Below are 12486 nucleotides of genomic sequence, written 5' to 3' on the forward strand. Positions count from 1 at the left end.
TGATCAAACCCAGCTTGCCAAAGCACAACCACAGAGGGGTGGTGTGGGTGTGTTAGGGAACACACTTAAGCTCACAAGTACAGTTGCCCAACACTATTGCATGTGAATTGAGTGTGCACCCATGAACAGGTCCAACAGTCCTCTTTAATGGTCAAAGATTCTGTGACAGGAATGCAGAGGTTCCTTGACAGACATTAATATGTGAACAGTGTAAACCTTTTTTGACCACTTGGATACACACTGCATATGAGCTACCAATACTGCCAAATACAAAATACTGCCTCATATGAACTGCCAAACACTGCAAAATTTCAAACACTGAAATCAATCCAATACAGATAGAAAATATCTGGAGGGCATTTAGAGGCTATCTTTACATTCAGAGTGACCTGGAAAAGATTCACCATCAAAATCAATAAAGCAAAAGAAGGATCTACTGGAGCAATGCTACCAAGTGTTATCCACCAAAGCTGATGGGAACAACAGGCGCTGCAGTGCTACCTGATTCACCCCAGAAAGAACAGAGGTACAAAAATCCCTGGGCTGTTATCATTATCCTAAGTGAGCCAGAAGATGGTTGATGATGCACCTTCTGCCATTCTTACTTAAAGCTTACCATTTGATGCCAAGGTCAGTTTGCTCCCACTTGCCATAAACACTGGATTTAGGTCAGATATTGGACTTGCAGTCATTATATTTCCCCCAAGAGCCTGAAACCAAATACGGAACATGGTTGGATTAGAAAGCAGCTGGAAAGACATTGCGAGAATACTTCTTTCCATTTAAACACTGTTACTGAATTATCAAATCCGGGCGGGGTAAGCACCCAACACAGGGGTGGAGCAACATGAGTGAGGGATTTGATGGAGCCCAAGCCAGTCCACTTGCAGGAACGGGACCCAATCTGAGCCTCTCTCTGCCTACTGTATACTCCATACTCCATATGCCATTGTATCTCAGCTCCCATCAGCACCAGACAACAATCAGGGGTGAGGAGAGCATGGTATAAGAGGATACCAGTTGCTCTGAATTACTAGTGGGGAGACTGCATTCAGGTCCTGCTTGCAGGCTTGCCCAGGGCATCTGGTTGGCCACTGTGAAAACGGGCTGCTGGACCAGATGGACCTATGAGCTGATCCATCAGGGCTTTTCTGAGGTTCCCCAGCCCTACTCTAGAGCTCTCTTGCTCAGTGCCTTTCCCCAACTCCAGCACTTCTCACCTATAATGCCCCTTCATGTGAGTAATGTGCAAAGGGCCTAGAGTCAAACTGGAAGTAAAACTGCAAAGCAAGGCAAGATTCAAAGGAAAGGTGCATCATGCCTGCCTGCTATTTTCTCATTTGAGTCTTTCCGCACTTCCAGATAGGCTGTTTATTTATTTTTTAACACCAAATAACAACAAATTACTAGCCTGCACTTCAGTGCAATTATTGTTCCACTTTTCTGACTGTGAGTCATCTGACAAAAAAAAGTGACAGAAAATTGCACTGGAAAATGCAGCATAGCAATTGATAGCTGTCAGTATCATATAACCTCCATGCAAACACGTCAGAATGAATGAGCAACAGGCACAGGCACCGTATAATCTTGTGCAAGTTTGTGCAAATGTATTGGCATGAATTCTCAAGGAACAACTGTCCTGAAAGCTACCTTTGCTCAAATCAAAAGGGGGAAAAAAGGTCTTGAGAGCACTTACAGCAACATTTCGGATCTGAGGTCCTGCAAACCACCTCAGTTGTTCTAGGACCGCTTGAAACACCTCTGATTTGTAAGGAGGAAAGTGAGCCACCGCTTTTTGCAGAACCTCTTCCATGTGGCTCAGAGTGCATGAGGCTCCAAAACTAATTCCTGGAAAAGCAGAGACACAAGAGGGATTAGGCTGGTAGCTATAACGTAGTTTTTCAAGATGAAAGAGCTGCCCTGAGGCATTGGCAAGCCTTGGCAGTGGCGTCGCAATGGAGGGGTGGGGGGCAGTACGCCCTGGGTTCCATGTCTGCGGGGGTGACTAGAAGTCACCCCACAGGGGCTCGTGGCGGCGCAAGCAGCCATTGTGCTGCCGCAGCCACCTCTAGAGTACCCTCCGTTCACAGCTACAGCCCCGAGCAGAGGATCCCAACACCGGCAGCAAACCACTAAGTACAGTGCATTGCAGCATCACACGCATGCACTGTATGTAATGACGCCGCACATGCGCTGTATAGCGGTTTGCCACCAGCACCATTACAGCTCCATACGGATGGTGCTGGGATCCTCTGTTCACGGCTGTAGCAGCGCCAGAGGGATCCCGGCACCGTCTGTACGGCGCTGGAGCGGCACTGGCGGCAAACCACTATACAGCGCATGTGCAACGTCGCTACGTACAGTGCATGCGTCGTACGTAGCGATGCCACACATGCACCTTACGTAGTGACGCCTGCCCCAGGTGTCACGACACCTTCCTTCACCCCTGGGCCTTGGTAGTATTTTAAGACCTCTAAACCAAGAGGCTGTGGCTTCTTGGAAGCATTTTATTACCTTCAGCTTGTATCTTGGGAGTTCCTGGGGAACCAGGAACTCTAAGCACAGTTAAAGGATGTTAAAGCGGTCAGCATGTCAAGTTCAATGGAGACTGGTCCATTTGGCCGTATGAGGCAGTGCCCAACCTGTGCTGGTCTCCCTGCCTTCTTCTCCACCAGCCCCAATGGGCACCAGCCACCACTGAGCCAGTTGCCACATTTAGAGGATGCAGAGGCAGGAAACTATTTCAGATGTGCCACTTTTTGTGAAAAAGGCAAGGAGTGGCTGAATCTATGCTGTGCTGGGTGTGTTATCAGCACAGACAGACACAGACACACTACAACATGGGGGTTCACTCCCTTAAAGAAAAAAATGAGGCGGTTTGTTCAGCAGCATGCTCACTAATAGTATGCAAAGTAGACAATTATTTTCATTTTGGAACTGCCTACATAAATGCAATCGGTACACCTTGGCCTCAGGAACAAAGAAGGTATCAGAGCAGGGGATCCACCTACTCACTGGATGAGTAGTGGGCGGGAGACAGGCCTGTGGACCTAATTAGTGACAAATCAACATCCAGAATCCTTTGCATTGCTTAGAAGTCTTTCCCTGCACATTCCTCAGGCCCACGGCCTGTCTCCTGAGGCGATAAGCATGTTGCTACTTACCCTCCTCAGTGTGCTGAACAGAGTTCATTTCAGGGATCCAAGTTGGTGCTATGATCACAGGGTACAGCATGTTCTTTAACCGCATTTCAATACCTCAAGGAAACACAATCCAATGAGGTCAATGCAAACATGGCAGCCGGCCAGACTTAACAGGTTTACCAATGAAAGAGCAGGGCTGTTACTTAACAGGCCCAGCCCACCGAAGCCTGTTTCTGTGACAATATCTATAGTGACTCTTAGAGCTTTCGCCTGAACAATCTCTCCACAAAGCATTTGCACTGTTTTGCCATGGAAGTTTAAGGTCAAGGGCCAAAGGGATTCTCCATTGCAGCTAGCAAAGTCAACAAACACTGCCTCAGCACACACAGTTTGATTTCTACGGGAAATTACAAGATTCTAGCTAACATGGCATTAGCAAACCATGAGGGTAAACATCAAGAATGGGGACAATAGAGACTTAGAAAGGATGGTTTGGGGAGATTTAATTAGTCTGGCTACTTTCCACTCCTTACCTAAAATGTGCATTGTTTTCAAATATGTAAAGGTCACCTCTATACTCTCAGAGGGTAACAAAACCAACTTGCCATTAGGTTCTGGAACCCCAACATCTGCACTGGAAGGTGCAGTTTGCCAGGAGCCTGGCCAAGGGAGGGGGCATGCTCAGATTCTTCATGCCAATCTAAGGCACTACATGCTTTGCATGCAGAAGGTTCCAGAATGAATCCCTGGCATCTCCAGGCATGACTGGGAAGGACTGACACTCTTGAGAGCGTCAGACAAGATTGAGCAAGATGGACTAATGGTAAATGTAAAGGTAAAGGGACCCCTGACCATTAGGTCCAGTCGTGGCCGACTCTGGGGTTGCAGCGCTCATCTCGCTTTATTGGCCGAGGGAACCAGAGCAGCGCACGGAAACGCCGTTTACCTTCCTGCCAGAGCGGTACCTATATATCTACTTGCACTGGTGTGCTTTCAAACAGCTAGGTTGACAGGAGCAGGGACCGAGCAACGGGAGCTCACCCCGGCGTGGGGATTCGAACCGCCAACCTTCTGATCGGCAAGTCCTAGGCTCTGTGGTTTAACCCACAGCGCCATACGCGTCCCAGGACTAATGGTACAGCTTAGTGTAAGACAGTTTCCTTGTTCCAGATGGAGCACATCAATTATACCTCAAATCTCAACTATTAAAAAGCTCAACTATTACAATGGAGGCAGTGCAAGCTCTTAAGACAGTTTAAAGAAAGGTATAGGTAGATTCTTAACCAGGCAGGCAATTTAAGGCCTTGTCCATACTTCTGTTTGTGCTGCCTCTTTCCTCCAGAGAAAACCTGCTCTTTACAGCTGAATCGGAGCAAATGTCAGGCAGATTTTCCATGGATTGACATTTGCTCTGATTTAGAGGGTTTTTCCCCCCAGGGAAAGCAGTGGGGAAAATAGCAAACTGCTCAGACCCATGCTTTCTAGGCCTGGAACAAGCAGAAGTGTGGAAGAACCCTTAGCCTTTGCATTGCATTGCTGACAAAAAACTCAAACAGAAACTGAGTTCTTTCCTTACCTACTTCAGTGTTCCCCACCACAAGCTTGGCAGTTGGGTACTGAGCTTTGAGCACCAACAGTTCCTTGAGGCTTGAGGGCTGAAACCACATTACTCGCTCCCCTTTGAAGCACAGTTGTTTCTGAGGCTGATCAGTGTGAGTCTGAGAAAACAACACCAGATTTAGCTTCAAATCACAATACGTTGGCACAGGAGCAAGGAATCTAGGCTCTGTTTGATTCTTCCTATGGTGAAGCAAGACTGAAACCATAAAGCTATGACAAGAAACAGAAAAGTTAGAAGTAGTCAACTGTTATTGTTGTGCTTTGGTGTGTGACACCTTTATACAGTGCCTTGCAAAGTTTTCATAGGCAAAACAAAACCGTATCTTAGGTGAAAGCAACACCACAAGGTAACTTTGTCCTTCAATATACATGTAGCAAATAGCCTTCCAAAAGTTTAAGCTTCCAATGCTTTGGGCAGATCATTATGATTATGAACCTCAGCCACTTCTTATTCCATGTACCTTCATAAATAAAGTGAGATCTTTCAAATTTGCTTAAGGGAGGGGGGAGTGTGATTGTCATGTGTAGTTTGACCCTTGAGCAGGTGTTTTTCAGCCGGTACTCATGTGGAACTCAGTTCCAGCACCTCTCAGGTGGGTACCTTTGCCATTATAAGAGAACAAGGTATATATTCGTGGTGAGTTCCAGCACCTTTTTTTTCTAGAAAAATAGAACTGCCCTTAGGTGCATTTTACAAGTGTCAGAAGCATCCATAGAGCAGCTGGAGGAATGAAGTTTGGATGGCATGCATGTGCCAGCCATGTCCCTATCTTCATAGGTCAGGGCTGAGGAAACTTTCTGGTGTGGCAGGCCTGATCTCTATCTCCCCCATCCTGCTGGACCAACTTTGAAAAGACCATGCACCTGTCAAATCATTTGACATCATACTGAATGCACAGGTTGGTCCCACCCCCTAGATGTGGGTGTGACCTGGCAGTGGCCCCACCTGTCATGTAGGAACATAGAAAGCTGCCTTGTTCTGAATCAAACCATTGGTCCGTACAACTCAGTGTCCTCTACACATATTGGCAGAAGCTCTCCAAGATTTCAGACAGGGTTCTCTCCCAGTCCTACCTGGAAGTGCCAGAGACTGAACTTGGGGTCTTCTACCACTGAGCTTTGCCTCTTCTCCTGGCTGTGCTCAGTGTCTGTTTGAAGACAATTATCTGGACACAAATAAGGGTCCTCCACCAAGGCAAGGGCAATGAATGACCAGGGGACCAGCAGAGCTTAACAACCATCACTCAAGGTCAATGGACAGCCTTCAGCCACTCACTACCTCAGAATATCCTACCCCACAGGCCAGTTGGAATGATAATATGGAACAATCATATGTCCATCTCCAGGAACTTCATGAGGAAAGACCAAGACACAAAGGCAGTTAAGAAGTTGTATATCTCTGTGCCAAGGCTATCCTAGGATTGCTATACCGATACAACAACTCCAGTCTACACAAACATGGAATAACAAGTTGTTCTGTTCTCCATTGCTTCATATCTTGGGTCATAGGAAGTGCTTTTCCCTATGGAACTGTAAACTCCCAGAGATAACAGCCCTTCTGTTGTGTACAACTATATTTTCCCAAGATTCTGCCTTTCCCCAGTTGTGTTTAAGTGATTCACTGCTTAAACTACAGAGGCTGAAGTGAATTAATGGTCTATTGTCCCAAGACATCATCTCAACATGTTCTCAGCCCATGCACAGAAGTCAATGGATAAATAAATCTTCCATGCAGGAGGAACACCACAAGAAAGTCATGAGAAGAGAACGTTCTTACCAATAACTCTGGTGGGAATATCGGCTCCTGGGTAGGGTCTAAAGGCTGGAACTCAGATGGATTGAACAGCTCTGAGGAGATCAGTCCCTGAAGAAATTGTCATTGGTTAGTGCATATATATTTTTTCTCACTGTTATTCAAAACATATCAATATTACTAGCCCAACACAGAGCAGTAGTAAAATCCTCATAGTGATACTTTTAAAAAAAATTAAAATCCTTGCTACGAAAAGGACTTGAAACAATCACAATATTTGTTTAATAATGAACATTTAACTTTTAAATATACTTATCATCGTTTAAATAGGTATATAGATGCACATTACATCAATAGCATGGAAGCACCTTGGTCCACAGAGGACCTCCATGACCTAACAAGAACAACTGCAGTTGAATTAAATTGTGCACTGCTTCTGCTAACTCCCACTCACAACCTGTTCTCCCAACAAGATACAGGAAGGGGCTCAGCTCATTGTTAGCTTCCCTCCCTCAGAGATCACTCACTATGTTCCAAAGGCTGATGGCACACCATTTCAAGACCAATAAACAAAAGTATAGCTTCATCTGTACTTTGCTTAAGCATGGCGTGATATTCTATATATTTATTTCAACAAAAGAAGATGGGAAAAGAAGAACTACAGTAATAGGTTTGGGGCACTTACAGCATTGTTCTCTTTTCCATTCATGCAACAGCCGTTCACTTTTTCTCCACAGCAACCCTGACCCTATTTGGAGGCGAGAGAAAGAGCAACATGGGAATCAGGAACTTTCTGACATGGAGATGAAATGTCATTTGTTCTATCTTTCCATTTAAAACAGCAATTGCTAAGATATAAGGCACACACATAAAAGATTTAAAAGGACACACACTATTTTAGATGATTACGAACAGAGAAAATCCTAACAAATACAGCTGTCCTTACCCTACTTACTTGGAAATAAGCCCCACTGAAATAAGTATGTTTTAAATAGAGCAAACTCCCAGGAAGGTGTAAATATGGCTGCAGACTTATGTTTATATCCAGGAATGCCAAGAGGCATGTTCTGGGGTACTGGTATACCAGACCCATAGTCAGCAGGTACCCCAGACTCTGGGCTTTTTTTCCCTTTTCCTTTTCTAAAAGTAAGGCCCAGATTCAACTAATGTGGTTCACTAGGAGATACCAGCACAACACAGCTTTCGCATCCTTCTCCCAGATCCCTTTCACATTCCACTCTGAAGGGTCAGGAGTACCCCCCAAAAGAGAATGTAGGTGAGGAAAGGGGGATCAGTCCATCTGACAAGCATAAAAGCTTGTGCATTCTCCTCTAGGAAATATATGAGGGGTTTAAGAGACAACCAACATTAAACCATTAACCAACTTACCACATTATTTTGCTTTCCAGCCATGCAGCAACCAAGACCATTAACTTTATTCCCACAGCATCCCCCATCCTAGATGGAAAGAAATGTTTCAAAAGAAGCTCCATCACAGCTATATTAATTTAACACATTTGCTAATGAAACCATTTAACCATACAGATTTAGGGCTCATTCAAGAATTCAAGGTTCCCATACCTCCATTAATTCTCCATAGTCCGTATGGAATTCTGCTACAAGTCCACTCACTTTTTCCAGGTGGGCGGCGTTGCAGCCAGGCATCCAGGGCCCTGCAGTGATCTGGTGGGGAACTGGAATTGGCGCCCTCCACGTCACTGTCCAGGCTCCATCACAAATGTCAGCCGCCATATTGTTGGGGCCACGTGGGAATTTTTCCCACTTGGCAAATTGGCACCCGTCATTTGGCTTTCGCCTACCTTATAGCAATCATCACAACTTTGTGAGATTAGGAATTGGGTAAGCCTTTGTTTGGATAGAGGGGAGGTTGTAGTCTCTGCCTGCCCCTCCTCATTAAGGGTATCCTGTTAAAGGGATTCGGGAGTGTGGATTCTGTCTGATGCCCAGACATGAGCTAGGGCCATGCCACAACCCCAAGGGAACCCTTGGGGTGCCCCTATTTGATTTAAGTCATAGGGCTCCCCCTATTGGTGGTTGACTTTTAAATGGACTCCCTGCAGATGGGCAGGAGTCGAGATATAGCCTGGCTTCACCCAATGTCTTAGCTAAACCGCTCACATCTGTAACCAATAAAGTTTGGCTTATTTGAACCCATAAACCTAAATACTAGTATCCGTGTGTTTATTATCCACTAGGGAACTGCGGATCATGGAGTCTTGGCATGCAAATCACTGCCCAAAGACACTTTCCCCTCCCTTAATCCAGATTTTCTCATACCATCTCCTTTCTAGAGTATCCCTTTCCCTAGACAGACTAAAATTAATGAAGTGAACACCAGTTTGAAATAAATTTGCCAGCATGGGATATCATCTTCAAGGATGCTTTTTATTGTACCAGTCCTACTTAAATGAATGGGAGCCATGGAAGGGCAGAGTGTTCTTTCACATTCCATATAATTTCAATAGAGTTTGCACCAGAACTCCTCCAAGAATCATGATCTGTTCCAGAAAATCCAGACTTTAGAACAAATCCTCCCTGCCCCCATTAGAAGTGCTAGCTCTGTAAAGCATAGTTAGGCAATGTGGAATGTGCCTTCCATATGTTGCTAGACCACAGATGGATGGGAGTTGGAGTCCCACAACATCTGGAGGATGCCATGTTCGCTACCTTTGCTGTAACAACATTTGTGGCAAGATTGCTATAAATGGAAGAGGCCCTGGAGAAGTGATAGCAAACTGATTTGTATCCAATGTTAGTCCTGTTCAGAGTAGGCCCACTGAAATTCAAAGACATGACTAATGTACAGCCATTAATACGAATGGGTCTGCTCTGAATAGGACTAACATTGGACACAGCAGACCAACCTTTTCTGTTTTAGGTGTATAATCCATTGGCACTGATCAAAAGCTAGCCTAACTCTACGAAATGCTTTTGATCTCTGGCTTCTTACCTTTGCAAACGTCCGGTAACCCTCCAGAATGGGCCTGTATCCAGTACAGCGGCAGAGATTTCCTGAATCACCAAATCAAGTTGCAGAGGTTAGGAGTCACTTAAGGATGTACAAGAAAAAAAAGATATTTATTTTGGCTCTGCTCTACCATGGAGGACATTAAACTTTCTGAGGATATCCAAAATTCACCCCCAGAGAAATGAGTAAGTATCATTGTGGTTCTATATAACTTTGAAAATGGGGTTCTAATCTCAAATGGCACCACAACCATAACCTCCAGGTAACACAGAATTGACCTGAACTGTTTGCCAAACTTCCTTTCCAAATGTTTGCCCAGCTTTGCTGCTACATTACTAGTTAATAAATTTTGCCTTGTAAGCTCTCTACCTTACAAGGATTATCTGAGGGCCAGATGATAAAAGAGATGAATAACTTTTGTGCAGTTTCCCTAGCAATCTTTTTTTAAAAAATAAGATGATTTGCCCACCTCCACCCTGCAATGATCTGATTCTATCAACAAGGACAGTCTAATTGGAATGCATGAGGGGGTATGTTAACTTTTTATTTTAAAAAGGCACACATACTCTGCTGAGTCACAATGACAGGGCCATTCCCACCACCGACAAGGATGGCAAAGCAGCTGAGGGCAGCTGGCTTTCTTTTCTTAATATCCAAGGTGTAAGGTTGAACATGTAACAGCCCATCACTTCTCCAATCATATATGCAGTCCCCTCCCAAAAAAATCAAGTTGTGTCGTGGGGGTTGGACAAAAGTTAGTAAGATTCAAAAACCTTTCACCTTGGAAAGCATCTTCAATTGCTTCCATTTTGGGTTCAGGCTGATTGCGAAGGAGCGTGTACATGGACATAACAATGCCAGGAGTGCAGAAACCACACTGAGACCCATGGCTTTTGGCTATTCTTTCCTGGAAGAAGGCAAGGACAGAAGGCTCTTATTAGTATGACAATGGTCCCCTTAGTTGATCCAGGACTGAACAAGGTCTTGCCGAAGAAGGCACAGAGTTCAGAGGCCTAATTTCTTAAGTAATCACTAACCACATCTGCTGTGGTATGTGTGTAATTGTGCTTTATCCTTAATGGAAACACCATGCTTAAACATGTGCCTAAAACATACACATTCTTTATTTGAGGATTCACTGCCAGGAGTGATGTACTCAATCATAATCACTATAATATTTCTTCTTTCAGCGGTTGAAACTTTGAAGTAAAAAACACATTCATTCTCCTACCCATGTGCACAAGAGCACAATCTCGGCACTGTTGCTATGGGTTTCGTGCTGTGCTGTGTCCATTTTTCCTGTGAGACTTCCCAATTCACCCTGCATAGTTTGTCAATACATAGTTGCAATAACTATTCAACTTGGTTCCATCAGTAAATGTAATAAGCATACTCCTGCTTTGCTCCCAAGATGACTACCAAATAGCTCAGAAGGGTGCAATGACTTCATCTTGATGAACTGTATCTACTCTTGGTGAACCATACACTTTTCTCCAACTAGAGAGCACCCTCCTCTTTCCTTTAGCCAGCTCCTTGGCTGCCATACAATGCCTGAATTGATTGGGAAAGGGCTTACAAAACACATAAGGCTTAGCAATTCACTGTGCCTTGGGCAATGTCATATGGAAGGCCAGGGACTGTTTGAATGTAGGTTCAACTCCACACCTTACCTGAACTGGGTGCAGCCTTGTCTTAGTGCTTCCTATGCCTTCAATGGTAGTTACTGCTACATGGTGAAGAGCACAGATAGGAAATAAACAAGCATTTGCAGAAAAATGTCTAGAGCCGTGAGTTAAGGAAGTTGTTCACTTTGTAAAATTGCTTGCTGGTAACACTAAGGAAAGCCAATGGGCTGTTGGCTTCTACTGAAACTGCACACACAACATTGGTCAGAAGCAAGTTGTCCTAGCAAGCAAATATTGCAAAAGGGTATGCATATTAGGCTGTGTACACATTGCCATTTCCTCTGGCTTCAGTATTATATGTAGAGGGTGTGTATACTTGTGAAGAGATCCATGACCTGGAGCATGGAAGGCAGATTGAGAGCATATGGGTAAAAATTGTAGGAGAGGGAAACAACAGTGACCTTACTATAGGTGTCTGCTATAGACCTCTAAGCCAGACTGAAGACTTGGATGATGCCTTCCTACAGCAGATTACCAAACGTTCAAAAAAGGAGAGATATAGTAGTCATGGGATACCTCAACTACCCCAATATCAGTTGGAACTCAAACTCTACCAAGAATGCAAGGTCGAACAAATTTCTCCATTGCCTCACTGACAATTACATTTCCCAGAAAGTGGAAGAAGCAACAAGGGGATCATCTATCTAGGACCTGGTACTCACCAATAGGGAGGAACTGATTGATGAAGTGGAAGTACTGGGAACCTTGGGCGGAAGTGATCATGTCCTCTTGAGTTTCATGATACAGAGGCAAGGAAAAGCTGAATGTAGTTGGACATACATACATTCTGAACTTTAAGAAGACTGATTTCAAGAGGTTAAGGAACAACTGAGATCCCATGTTCCGAAATACTCAAAGAGAAGAGAGTCCAAGATGGATGAGAGTTTCTTAAAGGTGAAATACTGAAGACACAAGGCAGACAATTCCAACAAGAAAGAAAAATGGGAGGCATTTAAAGAAACCATTGTGGCTGCGTAAGCAGCTTACAGATGAGCCGAGATGCAAGAAGGGCATGCATGAGGAAAGAAAGCGGAAATGACAAAGGGAGAGTACACAGGAGTAATCAACAGTTGCAAGCCCTCCGCATGGATAAGATTGAGAAATGTGATTGGGCGACAAAGAGAGGGTGGAACTGCTCAATACCTACTTTGCCTTCACCCAAAAAGAAAGCAGTGACCAACCTGCTGATAACAGGATAAATGATGTAAGGAGAGAGCAGCAGCCTGAGATAGGAAAAGAAGTGGCAAGTTACTTTACAGTAAAGGAATTTAAATCTCCAGGGCCTGATGAGCTGCA

General features: G+C 44.5%; 1 protein-coding gene across 4 annotated transcripts in view; it reads right to left on the reverse strand.

The window, feature by feature from the left end:
* The window catches only part of XDH (xanthine dehydrogenase), a 64133-nt gene that overhangs the window by 37307 nt on the left and 14340 nt on the right, over positions 1-12486 (reverse strand). For all 4 annotated transcript variants that reach the window (XR_014562479.1, XR_014562480.1, XR_014562481.1 and 1 more), the window contains exons 4-13: positions 11176-11284; positions 10286-10412; positions 9488-9549; positions 7906-7974; positions 7202-7264; positions 6541-6627; positions 4720-4861; positions 3165-3257; positions 1697-1848; positions 617-710 (exon numbers count right to left, since the gene is read on the reverse strand). Coding sequence is in view for 1 of the 4 variants with exons in the window: in XM_083732165.1 (XP_083588291.1) it covers positions 617-710; positions 1697-1848; positions 3165-3257; positions 4720-4861; positions 6541-6627; positions 7202-7264; positions 7906-7974; positions 9488-9549; positions 10286-10412; positions 11176-11284 (998 nt within the window). In the remaining 3 variants the exon portion in view is untranslated. The remainder of the gene's footprint in view (positions 1-616; positions 711-1696; positions 1849-3164; positions 3258-4719; positions 4862-6540; positions 6628-7201; positions 7265-7905; positions 7975-9487; positions 9550-10285; positions 10413-11175; positions 11285-12486) is intronic.

Source organism: Podarcis gaigeae, assembly GCF_964106915.1.
Source record: "Podarcis gaigeae genome assembly, chromosome: 3".
In the NCBI taxonomy this organism is placed as follows: domain Eukaryota; kingdom Metazoa; phylum Chordata; class Lepidosauria; order Squamata; family Lacertidae; genus Podarcis; species Podarcis gaigeae.